Raw genomic sequence first — 24,902 nt, 5'->3', positions numbered from 1 at the left:
AGCACCTCGCTGCCAATTGAAGGCAAAGGTGGATTCTGAAACTTGCCTGTTGATCACAAAGTACTGGGTCAGTTGTGTCGTTGGTAAATTCGTGATTGGTGGACGGTGGTAGGTCTCCACACCAGGGCGTTTGAGCACGAGCCTCAAGCTTGCTAGGCCTTCTTGAGGAGAGCGTGGCATCCTAAAAGCCTGTTGCACCTGGTCAGCCGTCCAATGATTCTCGACGGTCGATTGTGGATCAGCAGCAGTCAACACTCGACTCTTGTGCTTGGGCAATGTGAGCCGTGAGTACCTTGAGCTGTCTGGAGCTCTCTGTACTCGTAAGAGCTCTGTGAGCACTTCGGGGGATTTCTGTGTTCCGTGAGCCGGATTTCGTGTACAACAGTTGTGCGAGTCAGCGCAGGGAGACTTTTATCACTACCACTTTGAATGAAGGCTCGATCAGGCAGGATCCATCTTCATGGTTGTTGTCACCTGATTCGCTGACCATGCATAGGGCGTCAAGGTAGGCCTCTTGTCTCAGTTTCAGGCATAAACATGATCAGCTGCTTGTGTGACCTCAGGTCCTTCTCGAAAATCGTGACGATCTCCTTTCCAATCTGCAAGGGCAAGGGGTCTGTGCCTCAGCTGAAGAGTATGGAAAACCTTGAATCGATACAGTCATTGCATTGGGCAGAAGGCACTGAGAGAGAATTATGAATATTGATCGATGGGAGTGAGGTACGCGTCGAGATCAACAGTGGTTGAGGTGACGGACAAAACTGCCGAGCTTACCTGGAAGCACGGTGAGCCTCAACACCAGAAGCGCTGCTCGGTTGCCTTTTCGGTCAACCCTACTTGGACACTGCCAAGCAATTCCAGTCGTTCAGCTTTTCCTGCTCCGAATGGCCTGCTTCCTTTCTAGTCTCATCGTATACGCGCATCTAGTCTGCTACGTATCTAGCATGTATTCATCATTTAAGATGTGGCTGCTAGGAACGATTGTGGTAGCTGAAGACGTCTGCCTGCTGGTCGTCAGTCAATGAACGATCAACGCCATGCTGAGGCTCAGTTCGAGATGATGTTGTATTTCTGCTCGTATAGCTTGCTAGGCGAAAAGGAGTGCCACAAATTCTCAAACCCCAGTCCTGTGAAGCACGTCCGATCTGGTCGCGCATACCAACGCGATCCAGCTGACAGATCGGTCGCCTCTCGAAGGCCATGGGCTGTCAGCACCTAGCAGTAGCACATCAGCGGCATGTGGTGAACATGCCATACCTCAGCAAGTCCTCTAGTGTGTCAGTCAGGAGCCCTCAGACGCTAGAAGAGACGACGAGGTCCACCGCTGCTGGATTCCATGAACAATATAATCACAGGAAGACGGAACCAAGCCAACGAATATCGAGTCCTAAAACTCCGAGCGGGAGCGAACCCCCCTCTACGAACAACTGCTTATCCGTCATTTCGATACGCCATAAGCTCGGTTTGGTGCCTCAGATCTTGCCCGGTTGGCACGGCCGTGATGCTTACGATCAGCCTTGCAGCATGAAGCCCTGTAAACATGACTGGTCATTGAAGTAGTCAATCCGTGCGGTACGTAGGAATGTTGATAAGGCAGGTATGTGACGTGCAATGGGACTGGCGGACCAATGACAACGCAACCGGACGTCCGACCATAGGGGCGGCGTCTTTCGCTGGGAAGAGGATACCGTCGTGGGAAGGAAAGCATGCACTGAAGTCTTCGATACCGCATATTGATTGCCCTCGGCTACGCAGGTGGGTTATCACTAAGGTAGTCACTATGCCTACAAGTCCAGGACCAGTATTCACGGAGAAGATTTCGGAGCGCTTGTCATGCAGTGGTTTACAGGTATAGAAGACGGAGGCTCTTATGAGTACGTGAAGAAGAAAACAGTGGTTCCAAGTCATAATGATGCCCTTTCTAAGACTACCCAAGAATAGGACCTGGGCCGGGGTCGTCCCCAGACCACATCCTTTGTCTCAATCCTAGGTGTCGTTGCTCACCGCCACTATCCCATATCGAAGAGAACCTGAAGTCATGATCATGGCCACCACCTTTGCCCCAACCGTCTCCTTAGAACATGAGGAACATGCATACCAACGACCCCGAAGTGCAGATCAGAAGCATCGACAATGCCAATGCAGTATGAGGTGCTCCTGACTTGACTCTATGCTCGGGGCAAGCACACTTTGAACTGAGTGTCCTGGCCACGGTACTTGTCCCACTTTTAGCCTCGTCAGTTGAGCATATGGCTGTGCAGTCACACTTTGGGTTGGATTCCAGCATTTTCTTAGTGGCAACCTCCAGTGCAGTATCTTCTTCGGTCAGGTCGACATTGCGTGTAGTGGGCTCATCGTTGACTGTCATGGAGGCGGTTCCGTCATCAAGTATGCGTCCTGTCGAAGGCTCGATGGTTCTGCATTCCATCACAAACTTTTCCTTGTCCAGAATTCGACACTCTTGCATACAATCCTCGTTTTCGGGAAAATCCAGATTGAGACTGTCTGATGTATCTCCGGGTGTGATTCTAACAGAACAAGGCATGTAGAAGTAATCCTCCCCGAAGCCACTTTGCGTGTCAGAGGCTATGGTGTCTCGCTGGTGGAGGTCTTGAACGGGAAATTGCGTTGATGAGACAGCTTGTGCTCTTGCAAGGAATGCCATGATGGCAGCAATGGTTGAAGAAGACCTCATTTTGGTATGTTTGGATCTCGCTGATGAAGCTGAACGATGGTTGACAGAGTGTATGTATATTGTGGTTATGCAATGAGTCAATGAATGTGGTTGTTACTTGGATGCTGATGTAGACTGTTGAAAGAGAGAAGAGTGGAACAGCTGCGGGGATGTTAGAGATATATGCTGCTGCAGAGATACGAAGGCAAGAACGACCATGAAAGCTGGCCATGTCAGCTCGCGGCAGGCGTAGCATATCAGCAGGAGCGAGCGCGACTGCTAGACATAGCCAACACCACGAGCGCCTACCTCATTCCATCACTTTGCGGCTTCGGGCAACGCAGGTGCCATGCGCTTACGACCGCCCGCTGCGGAAGGGGATCTTGATCGGTGTAACAGCCAAGCAACAATGTCGTCGCTACCAGCAGAACTCAATATGGGTATGCGGAAGCGGTGCCGGTTAGGCTCAGTCAGGAGTACCTGCCATGTCCAGGAAATACAACTCGTGCCACATCACGATTCGTGGCCGCTTGTAGAATAGCAATGCTGTGTCTCTAGTAGTGATACCCAATGTTTTCCACAAGAAAGTAAAATCGATCTTGTGCAAAACCGTGTCCAGCTGGGAACCTGTCAAGTTTGAAGTCAATGAATAAAACAGTGCAAATAGTACGAGGTCACTTTGGCCACTTGCATTTCAGGTTTCAAACATCCACCGTAGCTGCTGTTCCGTCGCACTGCGATTCTTCCAGACTTATAGCGACAGGCATGATGAGTATTTGTATCTATCACCGTACAGCCATTGATCAACGTGTGATATACGATTGAGTAGATCAGTGAAGTGCTGCGAGCCACCATTGACACCAGTCGGTGGTCAAAAGCGAGACCTTGCGACAGGCTTAAGCGCGCCTTAGGACTTAGTCGAAGGATAGTAATGGGAAGATGAGCTGCTTGCTAGAAACATCCCTTGGTGACATAGTCATCGACCTGCTCATTGACAGCGCGCCAAAAGCCTGCGAAAACTTCTTGAAACTATGCAAGGTCAAGTACTACAATTTCGCGCCAGTACACAGTGTGCAGAAAGGATTCTCATTTCAGACAGGAGACCCTCTTGGTCCAGACTCACCAGAAAGTGATGGTGGCAGCTCGATATGGGGACTGCTGAAAGGGCCGACAAGACGGACCTTTCCAGCACAGATAGACCCCAAATTGAAACATGTTCAGAAAGGGACGGTCAGCATGGCGACTGTTCCTTCAGATCGTGATCCTGATGAGCGTCTCGCGGGCAGTCAGTTCTTGATCACTCTCGGGGATGATATTGACTACCTCGACGGAAAAGCTTTGATTTTTGGCAAGGTCGTGGAGGGATTTGACACACTGGAGAAGATCAACGAAGCATTTACAGATACCAAAGGACGGCCACTGAAGGATATTCGAATCAAACATACAACTATCCTGGACGATCCCTACGATGATCCAGAAGGCCTAGTAGAGCCAGACAGGAGTCCCGCGCCTACGAAAGCACAACTGGCCACAGTCATGATAGCAGACGACGAAGAACTTGACGAGGACACCAATGAAGAGGCACTGGAGAAGTTGAGACGCGAGCGTGAAGCGAGAGCTCAAGCATTGACTCTAGAGATGGTGGGAGACCTGCCATTTGCTGAGGTCAAGCCACCGGAGAATATCCTGTTTGTGTGCAAGCTCAATCCAGTCACACACGATGAAGACCTCGAGCTCATATTCAGCCGCTTCGGGAAGATTTTGTCATGCGAAGTTATCAGGGATAAGCGAACAGGAGACAGCTTGCAGTACGCCTTCATCGAATTCGAGAATCAGAAGGACTGCGAGCAGGCATATTTCAAGATGCAAGGAGTGCTTATAGACGATCACCGCATACACGTGGACTTCTCACAGAGTGTTTCGAAACTATCAGACACATGGCGAGATGCGACCAATTCAAAGCGGAAGCGACAAGGCGGTGGATTTGGTGGTATTGACAGTCTTCAGAGGAAACGGCATTATCGAGGCGAGGAGGATCGTTACGACGACAGAGGCTACAGAATGGTGTTTGACAAAGCAGATGTGAAGAGAACAGATCAGGTACCGAAGCCTCGACAGAGATCGCGGAGTCGTTCGCCAAAGTATGAAAGACGAAGGGATCGCTCTCGGGATCGTGACAGAGGAGACTATCGGAGGAGAAGAGATGACGACCACGCATCTTCGAGGAGAGACGATAGAAGATATGACCGACGGCGACATGATTGAGTGGTTTGAGGTGGTAGGACATGAGAAACAGCATTTGATACCCCGTTCTTTGTAGACAGCACAGGCTTCCAGGAGCTCTTTCACAGCAATACTTTATTCTGGACACTATCGAGTAGGCAGCCTTAGTGGTGGCTCGTGGTTCTCCGGGCGTTGTAAGCGCTAGTGCAGGTCCCTGCAGGTCCGTGCTTCAGGCGAGGTGGGGGCAATGACGTTACTCCTGCTTAGGTGGGCTGTCTTTGTTTGATCTGCACCTGTCAGAGGCTGCGTTGCTTCCATATGCAGCGGCGTCTCTGTTTCAGCTGGATGGCAACGTGAAACATTCCTGTCGGTGAGAGACAGGCCCTACTTGACCTCACTATACTGTAAGAATATCTGTGTCTTCTTCAACCTACGCAACCAGTAACAATGGCGACCGGAATAGTGAACAATCTGCTCGAGAAGCTCAATCTCACCAGCGGCGAAAAGAAAGCTGCTGTTCAAGAACCTGCCGCTGACGATGTCAACAACTTGAGAGAGAAGTACGAGAAAGCTGGTCAAGATCATGTCTTCAAGTTCTACGATGAGCTTGATACTGAGGGCAAGGCCAAGCTCTATGCGCAGCTGAACAACTTCGATCCAGACCGTATCAATACCCTTGCTGACAAGGCACTTCACCCTCCAAAGAGTGACAACGATGGCAAGAAGTCAGAAATCGAACCTCTACCGGCCGAAGCATCAGAGTCCCTCCTTGAAGCAGACAAGAGCAAGATCGAAGAGTACTACAATTCCGGCCTTCAGTTGGTAGCAGAGAACAAAGTCGGTGTCGTATTGATGGCTGGTGGGCAAGGAACACGACTTGGCAGCTCAGATCCGAAAGGATGCTTCGACATTGGCCTTCCCAGCCACAAGTCTCTCTTTCAGATGCAAGGTGAAAGAATATTGAAGGCTGAACAGCTGGCACAAAAGCAGGCGGGCAAGGATGCTATACCCACGATACCATGGTACGTGATGACCAGCGGTCCCACTCGAGGTCCCACAGAGAAGTTCTTCAAAGACAACAACTACTTCGGCCTGTCGGAAGAGAACGTCATCATTTTCGAGCAGGGTGTACTGCCCTGTATCTCCAATGAGGGTAAAATTCTGATGGAGAGCAAGGGAAAGGTAAGCAGCATACTATAATGCTAGAAGGCTATCTTGCTGACATATTCCAGGTCGCTGTTGCACCAGATGGAAATGGTGGCCTTTACAAAGCACTAATCACATCCCCAGTCCGATCGGATATGCGGAAGCGTGGCATCGAGCACATCCATGCTTACTGCGTGGACAATTGCTTGGTCAAGGTCGCGGACCCGATCTTCCTCGGCTTTGCTGCCTCAAAAGATGTTGACATTGCTACTAAGGTCGTGCGAAAGCGTGCAGCAAACGAGTCAGTCGGTCTGATTGTGCAGAAGGATGGGAAGCCAGACGTGGTCGAGTACTCGGAGATTGACCAGGAGATGGCCGAAGCCAAGGACTCTCAAGACAGATTGAAGTTCAGAGCTGCCAACATCGTCAACCATTACTACTCGTTCAAGTTCATTGACAGTTCGGAGGAGTGGATGGACAGACTACCCCACCACGTTGCCAAGAAGAAGATTCCATACCTCGACACTGAGTCAGGGGAGAGCAAGAAGCCAGAAAAGGCGAATGGCATTAAGCTGGAGCAATTCGTGTTCGACGTGTTCCCATTCCTCCCCATGGAGAAGTTCGCCTGTCTTGAGGTTGACCGAAAAGATGAGTTTTCGCCACTCAAGAATGCTAGAGGGACAGGAGAAGACGACCCGGATACCAGCAAGAAGGACATCATGACCCAGGGCTCTGAGTGGCTGAAAGCCGCTGGTGCTATCGTTGTAAGCGAGGACGACAGTGCTGGCATTGAGGTTTCTCCTCTTATCAGCTATGGCGGTGAAGGTCTGGAGTACCTCAAGGGACGAGAGATAAATGCACCGGCTGTTATTGAGAAGCGTGAGGAATAGGATATTCTTGGGAATGAGAAATATGTAGGCTAGGCCTGCCACAAACAATTCATGAAATAGAGCTACTGGACGGGCTGCATTTAAAGGTCGCGTTCACGAATGAAAGATGGATAAGTATGGTATCGAGATTTGCTATAGACCTACACCGGTTAGGGTTCACATCAACAAGCTATGTAGGAACTCTATGTGATTAATGCCCATCTGCATGCCATAGCTACCAGCAATAGCTAGATCCTGCCTTTATGAAGTCCAACCTATTTACCTCAGCACAATCTTCTCCATCTGACCAAGCAAACGAAGATCATCATAAAACAGCTCCTCATCCATCGCACCATGCAAGTATGCCACAGAAATGAATCTGTAAGTCCTCTTACCACTTGACACAACCGGTCGAAGAACAAGCGGCAGGGACGAAGCCGGTGCAAACCAAACCTCATCACCGACCTGCACATCAGCATTAGCCGAGCCCAATCTGCATCTTCTGGTCCTGAAGCAGCGACTGCGAGATGTCTGAGCGGTTTTGATCGCTCCTTCCCAGCTTGCGACTGCCTTCTTTATCCATAAGATCCAGTCGTGGCATTCATCACCTGTCTTTTCCAGTGGATCACGGACCTCATATACGAGGTGCTCGCCTGCTTGTTGGAACCAATTTGCACCTTGCAGTATCATCTCAAAGGACGGTAATTCGTGGTTCGTGACTTCTGCTGCGAAGGTGTGGAGGAGGAGGGAGTGTATCTGAAGTACGGTGGGTACTGCTGGTTCAGAATTTTCCTTATTAGTAGCAGATATGCTGCATAGATGTTCGCAGAAGGATGACAGAACGTAAGCGCAGAAGGATTGTGCGAGTTCCGTAGGAGCAGGTCATTTTGACATCCGTGTGTCTTTGCTCTGGTAGCAGTCTCGAATACATGTTCGCCATAGCATCTCTATTCTGCTTTGACCTGGGATGTGGCTGGTGCATGGCTTACAGAGGTTCAATAAGGATAGTAGATTTGCTATTGTTGGATATCTGCCGAGTTTGGCTTCGAATTGGATGGCTTCGATGGTGTCGATGTGGATGCCATGGAAGTGAAGCTCTTCTGCAATGCATGAAATTGTTTGAAATGGTAATAACTGTGGTTCCACTCCTGCGAACAGTGTGCTTCCCAGCGCGATGTCGTGGCGCCCATTGTAGTAGTGCTCGAAGGCGAGATCAGGGACCCAGGAGGGTAGATTGGCCGTTGAACGATCCGCAGCAGGCTCGATGAAAGCAAGGAAGTTCAGCGTGCCAAGATGGTTGACGATCGACGTAAAGAAGCTAATATAGACAGTTGCCGCGCAGCTCTGGTAGTCAGGCCTTACGTCCATGACAGTTCCAGCGAAATGCTTTGCTGCGAGTCCGAGGACAGAGAAGACTTTGTCTCTGGCGTCGGAACACTTGGCTGTCCGCATGCTCAAGACGTACTCAAGGAGCCATGCGTAATCCAACTTCTCCCTACTATCAGCTTTCCACGTGGGCAAAAGCACTTCATCCTCGAAGGACAATGCCTTTGTGGGATCTTGCCGATATTCTATGAATCCACGCCATTCGTGGAATGCAGTGCAAAGAATGGTGTTCTCGGCAAAGGGATACAGATCCTTGTGTTTGTACAAGAACAGCTCAGTGGTCCAGTTCGACCGTGCAAACAAGACTCCGGTTAGACCTATGCCTTCCCAGGGCAGTCTCGATCGACCACAAATAAGACGCAGCTTGCGCGCTAGTACGACCTCTTGTTTCACCCAAGCACGTCGAAACCAGTTGCAAGAGTAATAGAACCGGTGAGCTCCAACTAAGCTGGCCTCGAAATGCTGCTTGTCGGTGGTCACCTTGTCGCGCAGGTTCCACAGAGACTCGTCGCAGATGGTTCTTTGTCCTTCGAGCACAAGCTTGCTGAATTGTGGCATGAGTTCAGTGAGAAGCCAATAGAAGGAATCCAAGTCTCGATGAAGAGGGCCCAGAAATCCGATTACCTCGGAGGCTTCTGCAAATATGGAGCCCATCAGGAGTACTTGAGCTGCACGTTCTGGAAGGTCGGACTGGTTGATGCAACAGCCATCGAGCCAGATGTGTTTCGAACCAGTGTGAGCAAGAGTGTACACGACCGCGTCCCACATGTTCTCTGTGATCGCGAGGGATGCGCCATTGATCGTGATTTCATGATCGAACTTCGGTGGATCATCGGTCTCTTCGTAGGAGTCTAGCTGGCGATATGGTCGACTCCAGGTATAGGACACAGCAACATAAGAAGGAGCTTCGCTTAGACTATATTGCTCCAGGGCGAACGCGATGGAAGTGGGCGTTCTGCCGTTGAAAGAGGCTCGATCGAACTTCAACAGCCTGAAACACTGAGCATCGTCAAGCGCCGTATAGAAACTAGGTTGACCCGGGGCGGGCACAGAGGATGTTGCCTTGGCCTCAGAACTGCCGGTCAGACCATGCTTGAGTGGTCAGTAGATTAACATGGAGTTGTCAATCAGTGCAACAAGGGAGAGTTTTCTAGACACGACGTTAGTTGAGCATATAACATGGAACGGCAGTCGTCAGATGGCACAAAGTCTGCTGAGGGGAGGTCATTGGCTGGCGGCCAGCTACAAGAACGCAGCATGCTATATCGTCGTTGGGAACACGGCTAGTGCTGAGCTCGGGGTCACTCCCTCGCTCATTCAAGCTTCCTCGAACGAATCGAAGAGGTACAGTAGTGACAAGAGAAAAATCATGTGCGCTCGGCTCCTTCCCCTGATTCTGCAGCGAAATAGACTTTCGGCAGCAGGTGCGTTTGTGGTGAAATTAGCGGCTGTTACAGGCATGGCAGGCCCAGACAGGGTCCTGGACTGTCACGTGCGAGCACTTTCCTCTGCAAATTACCGCGGGAGACACCAAAGGCTTTAGCGTATCGCTAGGTTCGCACTCGAAATCTCCTGCTCGCAAAAACTGTGACAACCTGTCCAATACATTCTTACTCCTGGAGCGCAAGTCGAAGAAAAGTACCGTCGAAGGCAGGTAGTGAGGATTGAGGCTGTGAAGGTTGAAGAGAATATTGTGAGTACCTTGCCTGGTTTGAAATTGCTCGTACGAGACTTATCTACCTTCACCGGAACGATGTCTTTGCGCTGGGTAGCTATCTCGGCTACGGACAGAGGCAGTCGCAGAGAACAATCGCATTGTCGTCGAGCCAGCGGATTTACCCTCAGCACCTTGCGATACTCGACATCCGCACCGCCTCTGCCTCAACGACTGGCAATACTTCTACTTCGTTTTTAGCCTGGGGCTACGCGACTGAAAAATGCTAGATACCAGAGCTCAAACTAACACATAATGTACAGATACTACTACGAAAATGTCTTCCATCGCCCGTCGAGCATGCTACAAGTGTGGCAATGTCGGCCACTACGCCGAGGTTTGCACCTCTTCTGAGCGCCTCTGCTACAACTGCAAGCAGCCTGGCCACGAGTCCAACCAGTGCACTCTGCCACGAACGACCGAGAGTAAGTCGAGCACTAGATGATATCGGAAAGAGGAGGAAGTGCTGACAAAACTGCAGCCAAGCAGTGCTACCACTGCCAGGGTCTAGGACACGTTCAGGCCGATTGCCCAACTCTGCGCATCAGCGGTGCATCGGGCGGCAGATGCTACAGCTGCGGTCAAGTTGGTCACCTTGCACGCAACTGCCCAACCCCAGGCCAAGGTCAAGCTCAAGGTGGCCCACCGTCCGCACCTGCGCCACGAGGAGGCCGAGGTGGTTTCCGTGGTGGCTACTACGGTGTCCAGAACAACAGGGCCGCAAACTGCTTCAAGTGTGGTGGCCCCAACCACTACGCCCGAGACTGTCAGGCGCAAGCCATCAAGTGTTACGCCTGTGGAAAGCTGGTATGTATTCGACCCTGCTTCGGGCCATGATCTCGGCTAACGCCTATTAGGGCCACATCTCTCGTGACTGCACAGCTCCCAATGGAGGCCCCTTGAACGCAGCGGGCAAGACTTGCTACAAGTGTGGTCAGCCAGGCCACATTTCGAAGGATTGCACAGCCGCTCCAGCTGATGGTACAGATCCCGCAGCCCCAGCGCCAGTCGCTGATGTGAACGGCGCTGCAGCTATCGCACCTACCCCAACGGTTGCTTAGAGGACGGTATACGCTCCTACTGTGCAACTGGTTCGATGATGTGTCTCTGCGCGCTGAACCCTTTGCGTTCCAGATCGCCCGCCAGTCGATATGTTTCGTCCAGATGCCACCTCGGCTGGTGGACGCACTTATCATCATGTTTTCATCTGTTAATTTATCGTTTCTTTCGCTTTACGATACCATGGGCGGAATTGCCTTTCGCTTTCACGGCATCAGGCGTCTTTACGCTTTTCACGAATTCATCTGCGATCAACAAAAGTTCACGACCGGCACGAACGAAACTTTTCCGAATCACTTTTCAAGGAATCATCGGCATGAGATATCAAAAATGATACCCAGGCGTTACAGCCACATCCATTTCTGGAATTTTCCATGAACTTTCTGCTTTCGTATCTGCTGGTGGATATCTTGCAGATCAGCATACGATCGCTATGAGTTCATCGACTGCGATGGAACGAAGGAAACGATGGAGGAGAGACTGTGGACAAGGGCGAGAGAAGGAGGTATAGACACGAATTTCCGATGGTTTCTTCTAGTGATGAAGGTCAACGACCCTATACGAGGTGTGAAGTGACCGAGTGAGTGTGAGTGAGACTGGAGGGACAAGACAAGTGGTGATGAGGGATGAACATCTGGCAATTCTGATTTGATGCCGATGTCATTGAAGCTTTGTGCGGCTAGCTTCAAACACATGTCACATCTAATCTGTAGACTCGAATGTGAGCTCATCGCACGTTCATATTTCTAAGTTCGCTGGCTCCGCGCACGAACACGCTTACTATTACGGAGGGGGTGCCAGATCTAGCCCAGCTACACTAAACTGGAACTGGTCACTCCTCGAGTAATGTCCAGCAGCATCAAAGTCGAGCTTGCCTCTTGCACAATCCTCGAAGTCAACCTCAGCAATGACAAGTTCATCCGAGTTCTCCCAGACAGGCTCTCGAATGAAATTGCATAGCGGGCCTACAACACAACTGCCGCCTCGTGACACATACTCATCCTCTTCATCTTGAGCAACAGCAGACTCCCCGTTCGCCTGCTGTCCCTTTTCCTTACCCGAACCGACAGGCAACGCAATCTCATTATTCTCCTTCGTTGCCACGCTCTTTCTCCTCCCCTGCGGTGCCGCCTCACCACTAACCACAGCCTCCTGCACCTTCGACTTCCCAATAATCCACTCAGGCAACTGACTCCTCTTCTGACACTGATTCGCACTCATCACAAAACACCGTCCTTCCATCGCAATCGTCTGACACAAGCCTCCCCACGTCGGTCTCGGATCAGCTGTTACGCACGTTAGCCCTCAGCTTCCACACCACAGCATCAACACTGCCATCTTGACTCACCAGTCGGCGCCAACCACAAATTAACCTGCTGACTATAAAGACTATACCTCAACAACGGCATCAGATTCTCCCAACAAATCGCACAGCCCATGACAACCCTCACACCCTTGATCGTAGCCACAACAGCCTTGAGACTACTAGCCAACCCCTGACTCCAGACTAACCTCTCACTCCCCGTCGGCATAAGTTTCCTCCTCTTCCCAATCACACCCCTCTTCGGACAGATATACACAGCCGCACAGAATAGACTCCCGCCCGCGCGCTCAACGACGCCCGTTACAATGAACACCCCCGTTGTCCGTGCAAGTCCCTCAAGGAACTCCCGTGTGCCGTCTCCCCTGCGTCCTGTTTCCTCGTTCACCGGGAGCCGGCGATGCAACCAGTCATCGCCAGCGCCGATATGTGTATCGCCGAGGTCAACGCTGCTCTTGAAGTACTGCAGGTACTGCTCGCGTCCTAGCTCCGTGCGAGACCCGATTGCGGCGCCGAAGGAGCAGGTGCGGGGGTAGCCGCCTAGGTATGCTTCGGGGAAGAGGAGGATGTCGACGCCTTTTGAGGCTGCTTCTTGGGTTGTTGACTTGAGGGCGGCGAGGGTCTCGGAGAGGGTGGGGAGGGTGTAGGATTGGGAGACTGCTAGTTTGAGGAGTTGGGGCATGGTTGTGGTTGTCGTGTGGATAGCAGAGCAGGGTGGGGAGAAGGACGAACACAGCGAAGATATGATACTGAGATTAGTAAAGGATTGATTGCTTCGTACCTGTTGCGTTAGCAAGGTGGTAGTAGTAGCAGCATCGCGACATCAAGAGCTTGGTCTACTAAGCTTCAGAGCTGCCAATCGAGCTCTGCTTCAGGTGGTGAACACCGCAGCGGCAGTCCTCGGTACGGAGAAGTGCTTACCTACGGAACACGAAATTCATGGGTGCATGCAGTGGGGAAGCAATACATTCCGGATGGCGAGATGGCCAATATTGCAGCGCTTTCTGGTCTACCCTAAATAGATCTTGCCTCAGGCATTAGGGCGACCACTCGCTATCTTAATGAGGTAGTTGATGGTGAGGTATAGAGAATGGAATGTAGCATTATACTGACAGCATTGATGCTAATCCGCCAGTCCAGCGTAATGTGGCTGTAAGCAGGAGTCGGGTTGAACTGTGTGATACATCAACCAATTCTTCCTGAATACCTGTTTCCCACAGGTTCCCTGTTCGTTCTTTGTGGAAGACAAATTTCAGGCGAGGATCGATGAGAAACCCTTTCTTTCGAACGCAGATTCCCCTTAGCTCTTGATGACTTGAGTGACAAGATGTGGGGTTGATAATGAGGATACGAGTATCTTTGTGAAGTGATCTGGATCCAGCAGTAGGTATGCCATAATCAGCAAATGTGGTCAAGGAGACATGGCATGCTGGCGGTATGATGAGGTTGACTTGATTTAAGGCTGCTCACAGGCGTGTTCATCATCAATTGCTCAAAATCGTAGCATGGCTGCATCGAGCCCTTTTTCAACGGCTTCTGATACTATGGTGGTGTAGTAGGCATGTAGAACCCTGGTTGGATTATGATTGGACCATCTTCGAGTTGTACAACACTGCTTTACGGCTCTTCTGATATGGTTGACTCTCTTTCTCCGTCGTCACCACCCCCAACTTCAATCTCCGGTGGCCTTGTGTCAGATTCTCCACTGAGCCACTCAGTGAGAACTTTTACAACTCGCCGAGAGTAAGCCCAAGGCCCGCCTATCTGCTCGTCCTCCTTGTAGTGGCAAGCGCATTGGAACACTCCCTTGCTGCAGGTTCTGCAGATCTTAAAATTGCAGTGTTCACACACCAGCCGGTTCATCTCTTCATCTTCACAAAACTCTTCCCTGCCACAAACGCATCTGGCATATCGACATATGTCGTCATCGTGGTCGGCTGGGTGTCGATGACAGCGAAAGCAAGTGCTGCCAGGGCATGGACGACCCCTTTCGCCGCTTGATGGGCAATCGAGTAGATCTAAACCACACTCAACGGCGGCCCAGATAGCCCTCTTGGCGTATGATTGCAAGCAAATGACACATTTCACGGCTGCCACATTCTGCCAGTCGTAGTCCATCTATCAATGACCTCTCTGGTCCACGGCGAGCGGAGATTCAGCTCGAGTTCGTATCCGAACGCCAAGCAGACGTTGAACATGCTTATCTTGTCCCCGCACAGACATCGAGGACGATGGCGGTCAGCTTCTTCAAAGACCTCCTTGATGCAGGTCTTGTGATAACGACAGTGTATGTTGCCGCATACATTATTGTAGACAAGGTCGGGGGACAGGAAAGACAGGGCGCAGTGAGCGCAATTTGCTGCAAAGACAGTGTTAGACGTGAAGACCCTTTGGACTGTGTTTGACTTACGTCCAGGAGGTGTGTATGCTCTCCAGTTAGACATCGTCGCTATGGTAGTGCTTGGTAGGTTCTGTTTGTGTGCGTGCTTTCGCTTGACAAGGACAATCTTTGTGTCTTGAGCTGGTGCACCTCTGACTAGTAATTTTGAATACCTCCGACCTCCGACCCCAATGCCAAGACAATCTTGAGGGCAGCATCACCTAAAGGCGCCAGCGGAATCGTCACGGCACTGTCCGAAGCCCGGATCGCAGCCCTAGATTTCAACCGCGAACCAGTACAGAGTAGTACGTGCCCGCCTGCGTCTCAATTCAACGTAAGTCTGCTTTCACCCGAATAAGAGGAGAGGGCCAAGACTGACAGCACTGTAAGGAAAGACCGCACTACTGCAGCACAATGCCTCCTGCAAAGCACCACCAGCCGAAAGGCACCAATCCCTCTGCTTCTTCTGCCTCCCTTCCCCGCCTCCCAATCGAGCTGTTCAAGCTCATCACCAAAAACCTCAAGCGCGACGAGCAATGGCACGCCATTCAAAACCTCAACCTCACCTGCCGAGCCCTCCACCACCATTTCGGAAGCCCAGAGCTGGCGCAGCTCCTGCAATACTCAAAGAGAAAGGCGGACGAGCGATACAGAATGGTTTGTGCACGAATGCACGTGGCTCGGCTTCCTGCAGGATCAGCGAAATTCGAATGGCCAGATGCCAGGTACCGATGAGCGCGAATGAGATGAGAGGGCCACAAGAGCCATACAGGCCAGCAGAGCCACAATGAAAGACATGGCAACCACCTTCGTTCTTACTGTTCCTCCCCTTTTGATCCACCCACAACCTCGCATGCGAAGCCTCATAGTGGCTGAAGACCGGATCCTTGCTGCAGTCTATACCCTGGTTGAACCAATCTGTTGCGGCAACTGATGTGCCATGCTAATGGTAGTAGCTCGTACCTAATTTTTTGGGCAGCTATTTCTCTGGTCAGTCCGCCTGTCCCAAGGCCCACTGGACTGCTTGCGACGTTGAACAGCCCGAGGAGTGCTGGGATATGCTGGTGCCAAACCAGACCACGGGATAGCGAATGGTACGGAGAGAGCCAAGCGGTTCTCCTTCTCTGCCATGAAAACGTGGGATATCGAAGAGCCCATAGCCGAACTTCATCTACATCCTGTGCGGACAGTAGACCATGTCGACCTGGAAAGTACCATCTGTCCTGTTCCGATGGCGCACAGTGCGCGGATTCTTGCTTCGGGACACGAGACTCCGGCAGTTGTGGACCAAGAAGACTTATCAACCTGTCTCTGGGGTACCCAACAACATTAGGTCGACATTTCATATTTGATATTCTGCGGGCGGACCGCTGAATTTGGCTCCTGTATCGATTGCTGTCGCAACCCAGCGACGATCAGGGTTCGAGAACGTTTCAGACTGATGTACCGTGGTGGTTAGATGATTCCCTGGGCCTCAGCTCATTCGTATGTGGCCGTTGCTGCTCGCAACATAATTGGAACCACGTCGAGCCTCGTAAGCCCATCCGGACTATCGTTTTTTTACCCACTGTCCAGTATAAGGCATGTATGCGCCCATATGGTAGGGTCGCGAGAGATGCAAAGCATCCGAGGACCTGGTCCCTCAACGAGAAGGCTCTGCACGAGGCATTTGAGCAACTATGGGCAAGATGACCAGGTTGCACACACACCATGACTGTGGTCGATGCTTTCGCAATCTCGCCGTCTCTTTTTCACACATGCTCGCATGGTGCCCGTGGCTGATCAACCACTGTTTACTCTCTCCTTCGAGAGGCTGAAGCACGCAGAGAGAAGACTGCCCCATGACTCAGTCTCTGCTCTCCATCGCTTCACGGCTTGTGCTGCATTCGGCAAGACCTCCGAAGATGCTTGTCGGTCCATTCCCATTCACGAAGCGCAAACCGGAGATGTGGCAATGCAATACTGACGTTGTGGTCTTCGATGAGCTTTGTTCGTATGCGCTCGATGGGCCAATCCAGGTACAGGTAATGATGCGCCATGAAAGGTTTAACTTGCAGCCATTGCGTTTCTGAAAGAACTTTCCCCTTGTTCTTAGGCCGAGGACGAGGACAGCAGGGTACAAACCGTCTCTGAGGGCCGTGCATAGCTTCGTATTCTTGCTTTTCCTTTCGCCGCAGTGCCAATCGGAGCCTGCCCTCCTGGCGGCGGTTTCGCTCTGCAGCTGTGAGAGTCCTCGAGGTCGGGACGTATAAGGGAGCGGGAGTGGCGTTCATGGCTGCTGCCATTGTGTCAGAGCTGAAGCAATAGGGACCAGAGTCCGGGGATGGCTGTAACCTGGCAGCAAATGTGCTGGTGTCGAGGATGATCGAGGATTGTCTCAGATGGTGGGGAGCAGGAAGAGGTGGAGGTGAGGAGAAAGCGGCGCTCAGCCAATGAGTACTTTCTTGGCATCTTCAGGTCGCGGCTTCCCGCATGCAGTGCTGCGCGCCCGCCGCAGTTACGACGAGCATGAATTGTCATCAGCCTTAGTGCTCAAACAAAAGCATCGACGCGGATGTGTTGATTTTGTTAATCCACGCATTGATTCAAAGATTGTATGCTATGCAATACGATTGAGCTTGCGCGTATGCTGAGCAACCTGAGCAACCTGGGCACTGGTATTCGATGATTTGCAAACGCCGCCAAAGCATCCATCAGTTGTCGAATTCATCTTGAGAAAACACCGTGTTTCTCGCCGACTACACGAAACATTCGTCCCCCGCTTCCCTCAGTCGGTGCGGCTTCAAAGCAGGAGGCTAGAAGCGTCTAAACACTCACAATTACCACGTTCTGGGCCTCTGGCTACGACATGATCTAGCATATTAAAGCCGCTATCACAGCAACAATCTACCGGACAAATCTCAAACTGTGCCTTGGTAACTTGAGAAAAGAGCTAGGCGTGAGCAAGTAATATCCGTTGCCGAACACATAGAATTGGTTTCCTAGCGCAGCTCGCCTGGATGGACTAATACATTGACATATTTGCGGCAAGAACAGCGTACACCGCAGTCGTGTCTCCGTGTTCTGGGCTAGTAACACAGCTTACGACTTTCGGTACAAGGCCATCTATCGTTCCGAGAAGAGCACGGAAGGAAAAAAGTTGGAGATGGTGTACTCTTGGTTGATCACAATGAGGGCATTGTAGCGGCAGGTAAGACAAGGCTTGCATTAATAGGACAAGAACGACTATCAACTGCCTGTGCTTTGGTTGCCGCCCCTTCTGTGCATTTGCGCGAATTTACCACGGCTCTGAGCGTGCCATATGGATCATGGCTGGTTTTGCCGAAGCCATCTATGCCTTGAATGTGCAAATCGATTCCTCCGAATGGTGAAGTACGTCCACTTTGGCTGGTGCAATCGAAGCTCATTGCAACAGACCACAAACTTTGGCACATCAGGACTTTGCATATCGATAGGTGCTCTAATAAATTTGGTGTCCCTTTGGCTTTGCACTTCCTCTACAACCAGACCGCAGTCGCTGCCCCGTTCTTCCCCTTACTCGTATCAACTCCTTCATTGAGACTCACCCTCGCAGCCTCCCTAATCTCTTTCCCATCCCAACTCAACACAAACACATACCCCTCCTCCGAATCAGTCATAGCAATATACTCAACCCCACCAACCGTAACACCCGGCTGAATCGCATTCGCCCACCCACCACTAGTCACAGTCTCATACATACACAACAACCCAGCCTGATCATCATCCCGCCATCCATCATCATCCTCATGCTCCTGCTTCCCCGCCGTCTGCGCCGTCACGAGCTCCGCACCATCCACTAGTCCCTCCGGTGTAAGCGCGTAGACAGCGACGTACCCCTTCCGGCCCTCCTTCAGCCCCCGCGTGCTAGCATAGAGATACTTCGGCTGACCACCATTGCTCAAACTAGTCCTTACTTCATCCGCCCAGAATTCGTTCACCGGCAAGCCCCTCGGAATAATCCGCACACCCTGTTTATGCACCAATCTCACATCGCTATCACCGCTTTTCACAACCTCAAATACATCAACCACACTCGAATGCTCCTGTAAACTATAAACATATTTCCCACCCGGATGCGGCCAGACATGTCGCGGCCCATCGTGTTTCCGCGGGGAGATCTTCTTCTCCACGAGTTGCATGTGTTCGTTCCCGGATTCGATCGAATACATCCAGATGCAGTTCCGGCCTATATCTGCTATGTACAGCAGTGAGCCATCCGGACTCAGATCAGCGGAGTGTGCACCGTGTCGGAGGCCGCCGAAGTCCATTGTGCTGCCGTTGTCGCGTTGGGCGGTGGTATCGATGAAGTCGAGTTTCTGGACTGGTGAGATAGTGTTTTTCTCACCGGCGCCGTCTGTAGTAGATGTTCCGGAAGTGAATGCCCCTGTCTGCTGGTCCAGCGCGAAGACTTCACCTGTTGCGCCGCCGGCCGAGTAGGCGTGGGTCATGGAGGCGCAGACGTAGCCTGAGCGGGAGTTTGTTGGTGCTGTGTTGAGGAGTTCGATGTTTGATGAGTCGTGGACTGCGTAGGCGGCGATTGATGGGGGTTCGAGCCATGCTGTTGCGTAGAGGTTTCTGATGCCAGATTTATTGGGTGGGTTGAGATGGAGCCAGGAGTGAGACCCAACGGCAGCGTGTTGTTTTATGATTTTCAGACTGGCGGTTGGGTTGTCGGATGAGGGTGGTGTGAAGCGGAGGCTGAAGAGGTAGGGCGTGCCGAAGGTGCCTACTAGGATGTCGTGGCTGTTGTTGGTCGACATCGTGGAAGGAAGTAGTGATTGAAGATCTGATGTCCGACTCAAGTCGTCGGTCTTCTTGTCAGCTTTAGATCAGTGTTGTTGTTACCACCGCGAGTCCGCGCTGAATCGGGTCTGTAACACAAGCAGTTCTAGTCACGTATTCAAATTGTCCTGAGCACTTCGATACTTTCGTCTTTATGCGTGAATGAGCTCTCAAGAGCCTTTGATACGTTCATCAATGATCTACTACTCACCGTGTCGGAAAAGAGGACATCTCCATGTTGTGGTTTGGCACGATTTCGGCTTGCCGTTTCGGCAGCGTTCCTCCACCAATCGGATATGGACTTGTTTCATCTCATCCAACCTGGTCACTCACCATGTTGGTTTCTGCATCCTTCATGCGTGAATGTATTGCAGCTGTGCGATAGTCTTGGGATGACGGTCAGGAGCTTGTGAGGTGCTTGGTCAATATGACCGCTGCTGAATGATTCGTCAACGAAACAGCCCCTGAGCGGCTTGGTCACCTGACCATCTCCTGCACGTGAAGTGGGGAACCATGAATAAAGCAAAAAGGAGGAGGTTGTACTTGGCTGTACACTTTGACCGCAGTCTGAATGTGCTTAGTATGAAGATCTAGAATTATATATTCGATAATGCCCTAAGAAAACTTGGTACCAAACGTCAAGTTACGCCACCAGCGCCGCGCTTTCTATCCTGTGTGCAAAAATTGTAATCGAAAGGCTGCTTCATGCATCGACAAGAGGCACCCTAATCCATCTCTCCTTCTTGTCCATCTTGTCTGTTTCAAGAATTTGATCCTCTCCCTCGGCCAAGCTACCCACTGGAAGTCCAACTCCTCTCATCACCGCCAGTATCGCCCTCACGTTGAGCTCCAAAGTCTTCTCTGGCTCAACTGCCTTCATGACGTACTTCGTGAGGTTGGGGAAAAGGACGCCAAAGTCACTCTGACTCAGATGGGCTGACTGAGGAACATGGTATAGACGTGGTTCAAGGTTCGATTCTGGCTTGACAATCTCGGGCTCACTAGGCACGAGGGATGTGCTGCTAGACTGCGCAGATCCTGTTTCTGATTGGGCACCAGACCCTGACGGAGAGGTTTCTCTTGAGGATTCTGCTGAAGTTGTAGAAGCCGGCGCGATAGTCGCATCTTGGTGTTGCTTGGACAGCTCGGGTATTGGGTTGCTTGCTCTCGTCTTGTCATGTTTGGCAGTTGGTGCTTCGCTTTCGCGCCGCTTCTTCTGTCGTTCGAATGCCTCCACGGCGTCCACTGGCGACTCCGAGAGAAGAGCACGTGTACGATTGAGCAAGTCTGTCCACTTGTAGAACTCTGCTGACATGACGGCTACCGTGTTTGGTTTTGCGCTCTGCGAAGATGGTGTCTTTCGTTCATAACAAGGCATCGGCCGCTCCCATAGCCACTTCGTAGTGTCACCTCGAAGGGGCATTGTCCAGCAATCGAGAAGCGCGACTGGGCTCTCCGAAGTGATTTGCTGCACCAAGTCGCTATCAGCGCTGGCCTTGTAGAGTGGACTGTCGTCCCAGCGTTCTTCCGACCCATCACTCTCCGACTTGCCCTTGCTTGTAACCGCATTTGAAGTTCGAGGGAGATACTCGTGGTAGTAAACGCTCTTGACGAATTGTGTGACAGTCGCCGCACCGAACGAGTGTCCCGCCCAGGTGACCTGCCCCGGTAGCATATTAAGCTGACATTTCAGTCTAGCCTGAGTTTGGCTGGAGTTCTCGGCATAATTTGTAAACTGCTTCCCTTCGTTCATAGCTTTGATCGCGGCGTACGTCAGCTCGAGCTCCCACAATCGTACTCGTAGCTGCGCATTTCGTGCATTAAGCACTTGAATGTTGGGCGTGTGAGAGTGTTTCTGGTACGGTATCGACCTTTCCACTTCGCCTCTCGAATTCTTGATGAATGATGTAGGAGCACTTCCGTCCCTGTGCTCTGGCGCCACGCAAACCACGCCACATGAGGCAAGACTGCCAACGACGGAGCTGTAAGTGTTGAAGTTACCACCAAGGCCATGACTGAAAAAACAGACCGAATGCCCTAAACTGGATGTGGATGGAAGTAGTGGTGCGTCTTTGACCACAGGTAGTTTTGCGTAGTTCCAGAGATTAAGCATGCTGGTCATAATTGACGAGTAGCGGTCGCTGGCTCCCATGAACGATGCATATGCTTCGTTCCATTGCTTCTGTGGACTAGGTAGCCAGTAGACAGATTCTTTAGATGTGGCTTCTGGTACCGTCGGGTAGTAGAGGCGGAACTTGATTGTTGCTATGCGCTCGTCTGGGACGGTCGATGCCGACTGTATTTCTGATATTGGAATCTCGAACTCTGATGTGCCTACTTTATGAGGACCCCTGTAGTTTGGTAATGACGGGAGCGGATTCAGGTATGACAACATGATTGGCGATTCTGCCCAAGAAGGAAAATGGTCTCGTGACCTTGAAGCGCAGATTGACGAGAACAGTGAAGTCGAAGATGATCGATATTTCGAACGCGCTCGATGAAAGTGTTTTGCTTTACAAACAACGAACTTGAGCAGATCATCGAAATGAAGTGAGATCAGGGATGGAAAAGTCTCGCGTGCTTCGATGCAATTCCGGGAAAATATGCACTGGGACTTGCAGAATTTGGCTCAACACTAGCGTCAAGGCTCGTTCGGGAACTTGATGTCATTGGTTGCTGGTGCTCGCCGCTTCTCACTTCGACGTCATCAGAGCACATGTCATATTCGGCGTCACCGGGATCTGCCAAGAGAAAACGGCCTCGGTCCGGATTCCAATCCGCTCCTCTCAGCTTCTTCGCGCCCTGTTCGTACTTCCCGCGCTTCCGGACTTGAGATGGAGGTGATGTCGAGTACATGACGGCCGGTGTGCATACCTGCCTCCGGGTCGTGTTGAGACACGGTCTGGACACGTAACAAGGACGCGTCGTGCCAGTGAAGACTTCTTTCATGCTCGTCGTCGCTCGCACTAGTAAATCAGAAGGACTTTAGGAAGCTCTGCCCGGAATATCAACGAAGCCGCTTGTGCACAGGTTATTAGCACTGCCGTACCCCCCAAACACGAGATGTAAGTTCTCTAGGGGTCTGGCAGACCCGCAAACAGATCGAGCCTGACCTTAAGAAATAGCAACGAGTACGCTTCTGTTAGACGCTCTTTATAGGCTACTGGCGTGCCCCTTAGAACTATTGAAGTAAGCGGCCAGCTTGACATTCCGCGCGGAGAGGGAGGTATTTGAGAGGTATAATCTGCCAAAATTGCTTGCACGCATGGTCTGCGCTCTCGCTGAGCACTCGGTTAGACGTCGCACTTGCTGCGTTGAGCCATGATCCTGCTCCCTTGTTATTTGTTTGTCAACAACCTATGCGGCGTACTACCTTCCTGCTTGCTGTCAGGCGACTTGGACCGACATATCGCCAAAGCAAAGCTCGTCGAGCCGCCTTTGAGGCATACGACGGCATGGGCCTCCTTGTCCCCCGTGTAAAAAATTCACGAAGGAAACAACAATGTCGAGGAATGCGCCAATGTCTTTCTGCGAAGGCACATGGTTCGGGTCTGCCCCTGTCACTGAGATCTGCTGCCGTTTTCCACGGACTCTGGGAATAGGATCGTCTTTGGCAAACATGTAGAGCTGGTAATAGGGATGTCCTTCTCCAAGCGGCCATTACATGTGAACAGCGTCATGGCATACGCGTAGCTCAATGTTGTATGTTTGAGGCACTGAAAGCACTTATCTTTCCTGAGGGCCACCCGAGTATGACAGTAACCTCAATAGCTCACATATGCAGGTTATCGGGTATCTCAGCGGTGGGCTCGAGTAGCAGGTCGACAGTGGCGTTGCCAACAGTAATCATGGACCCCGCCTTCCTTCTCGGAATCGAAGTCGGCTGCTAAGCAGGTACGCGCAGCCTGCTTGCCAAAGGGTTGCAGGGACTCTTCCCACGGTCCATCTACCTGCCATACCCCAGATGGCTCAGACCCGACTCACCACTACAGCTTCGTCGGCCGAGGAACAACAGCTTTGTCATGTACCATAGTCACGCAAACCTTGCCATCCAACGTTTCAATTTGACCTATGCAATGTGCTAACCTCTTACCGCCCGAGACAGCTGTACATATCATGCGTACTTTGGTTCCAGCCGGTACGGGTCTCAGATATGTCATGGTTATTGAGCGGCTGACGGTGCCAGCGTCCATGAAGCCCTCTTTTGCAATGGTAAGGAAAGTCGTTGAAGTGAGATTGTCTAGCACGCTGGTCAGAGTCCACCTCCCTCCTCGTGTCACCTACGATAGTCTCTTACCTAGTAACGTGCAAGCAGCTCCTCCATGCAGATTCTGGCCTTTATTACACATCTGACGAGTGATTTTAGCAGGTTACCGCCAACAAGGTCCCGAGCTTAACGTACACTAGGCAGAACTGTCATTTCCCATTCGGTTTTTCCAGGCGTTGCAGAGACAAAGACAACTTGTCGCACGATCGGACTATCAAACCCATTGTAATCAGGGTCGTCACATATTGCTTTTTGAACTGCTTTGACTCGATCTTCTATTGACAGAGATAGTTGAGGGTTGTGGTATGCGTCTGGCTCTTTCGATGGCATCCTGAGGCACAACGATATCTAGAAGAAACAAATAGGTCTAAATCTATGTATATCTATCAGCACTTGTTATGTCTCGATTGAATCCGGCGACTGGTAAGACAACCACTCGAAGAAACATCGTTCCCTCTCTCAGGGCCGAGGCACTTCAGCCAGAGGTGCATGAACCGGCTAGGCTTGATGAGGTTAATCGGGTGTACTTATTTTGGGACCATCCTCGCCGTGTCTCAGGTCAGTTTAGGCTTGAGTTGCTCTGAATCCAGCATCGCAAGGGCACGCGAGCTTTGACTTTCGGGAGACGACGGTGCCGATCCAAATCAGGGTTTCTTAGGGGAGTCACTCAAGTCTCGATCTTCAACAATACTCGAGCATCTTTCAGGACGGGCTGGTTGTCAGACCTATGTAGACGTGATAGATACGGCAACGGCAAAAGCTGACACATGAAACTCGCTGTATGCTCTCCATGCGCGGTGAAACCAAGGCGTCATATCGTGGATAGACGCGTGTCAATGTTCAACATTCCAACGAAATCAGAAGCATTCTTCCTACAGATGGACAAATAATGGACTGATCCTGCAGCTGTGAGTGGTCTATTCTTGTGAATCTGCTCCGAGTCATATGTGCCCGCCAGATCCATGCAGGGCTGTTTTAAGGCCATCAGCAGCCACCGCAGCTCTCCGTACTAAGTAGTATGCACATGCATGGTGCGCAGCCATCACACTTATCGTTAGCC

At 51.4% G+C, this 24,902-nt stretch overlaps 8 protein-coding genes across 8 annotated transcripts; 3 read left to right on the top strand and 5 right to left on the bottom strand.

Moving 5' to 3' along the window:
- Positions 1-2,074: 2,074 nt before the first annotated feature.
- PMZ80_002477 (uncharacterized protein) lies at positions 2,075-2,665 on the bottom strand (the record flags this gene model as incomplete). The annotated part of the gene is made up of 1 exon (XM_064870910.1): positions 2,075-2,665. One exon carries the CDS (start codon positions 2,663-2,665, stop codon positions 2,075-2,077), a length of 591 nt encoding a protein of 196 aa, XP_064733363.1.
- A 948-nt stretch (positions 2,666-3,613) lies between these two features.
- cyp6 (Peptidyl-prolyl cis-trans isomerase-like 4) lies at positions 3,614-4,939 on the top strand (the record flags this gene model as incomplete). Its single annotated transcript, XM_064870909.1, has 1 exon — positions 3,614-4,939. One exon carries the CDS (start codon positions 3,614-3,616, stop codon positions 4,937-4,939), a length of 1,326 nt encoding a protein of 441 aa, XP_064733362.1.
- Positions 4,940-5,344: 405 nt separating this feature from the next.
- Positions 5,345-6,933, top strand: UAP1 (UDP-N-acetylglucosamine pyrophosphorylase; the record flags this gene model as incomplete). Its single annotated transcript, XM_064870908.1, has 2 exons — positions 5,345-6,079; positions 6,130-6,933. The coding sequence occupies 2 exons, from the start codon at positions 5,345-5,347 to the stop codon at positions 6,931-6,933; spliced, it is 1,539 nt and encodes a 512-aa protein (XP_064733361.1).
- Positions 6,934-7,191: 258 nt separating this feature from the next.
- PMZ80_002474 (uncharacterized protein) lies at positions 7,192-9,759 on the bottom strand (the record flags this gene model as incomplete). Its single annotated transcript, XM_064870907.1, has 3 exons — positions 7,192-7,688; positions 7,902-9,390; positions 9,754-9,759. The coding sequence occupies 3 exons, from the start codon at positions 9,757-9,759 to the stop codon at positions 7,192-7,194; spliced, it is 1,992 nt and encodes a 663-aa protein (XP_064733360.1).
- A 530-nt stretch (positions 9,760-10,289) lies between these two features.
- On the top strand, positions 10,290-11,073 carry GIS2 (gig suppressor; the record flags this gene model as incomplete). The annotated part of the gene is made up of 3 exons (XM_064870906.1): positions 10,290-10,437; positions 10,494-10,819; positions 10,870-11,073. The coding sequence occupies 3 exons, from the start codon at positions 10,290-10,292 to the stop codon at positions 11,071-11,073; spliced, it is 678 nt and encodes a 225-aa protein (XP_064733359.1).
- A 781-nt stretch (positions 11,074-11,854) lies between these two features.
- Positions 11,855-13,074, bottom strand: PMZ80_002472 (uncharacterized protein; the record flags this gene model as incomplete). The annotated part of the gene is made up of 2 exons (XM_064870905.1): positions 11,855-12,357; positions 12,420-13,074. The coding sequence occupies 2 exons, from the start codon at positions 13,072-13,074 to the stop codon at positions 11,855-11,857; spliced, it is 1,158 nt and encodes a 385-aa protein (XP_064733358.1).
- A 5,195-nt stretch (positions 13,075-18,269) lies between these two features.
- Positions 18,270-19,553, bottom strand: PMZ80_002471 (uncharacterized protein; the record flags this gene model as incomplete). Its single annotated transcript, XM_064870904.1, has 1 exon — positions 18,270-19,553. One exon carries the CDS (start codon positions 19,551-19,553, stop codon positions 18,270-18,272), a length of 1,284 nt encoding a protein of 427 aa, XP_064733357.1.
- A 725-nt stretch (positions 19,554-20,278) lies between these two features.
- PMZ80_002470 (uncharacterized protein) lies at positions 20,279-21,970 on the bottom strand (the record flags this gene model as incomplete). Its single annotated transcript, XM_064870903.1, has 1 exon — positions 20,279-21,970. The coding sequence occupies one exon, from the start codon at positions 21,968-21,970 to the stop codon at positions 20,279-20,281; it is 1,692 nt and encodes a 563-aa protein (XP_064733356.1).
- Positions 21,971-24,902: the final 2,932 nt, after the last annotated feature.

Source organism: Knufia obscura (genome assembly GCF_036327395.1).
Source record: "Knufia obscura strain CCFEE 5817 isolate CBS 148926 chromosome Unknown scaffold_2, whole genome shotgun sequence".
In the NCBI taxonomy this organism is placed as follows: Eukaryota; Fungi; Ascomycota; class Eurotiomycetes; order Chaetothyriales; family Trichomeriaceae; genus Knufia; species Knufia obscura.
This window is presented reverse-complemented; position numbering and strand designations above follow the sequence as displayed.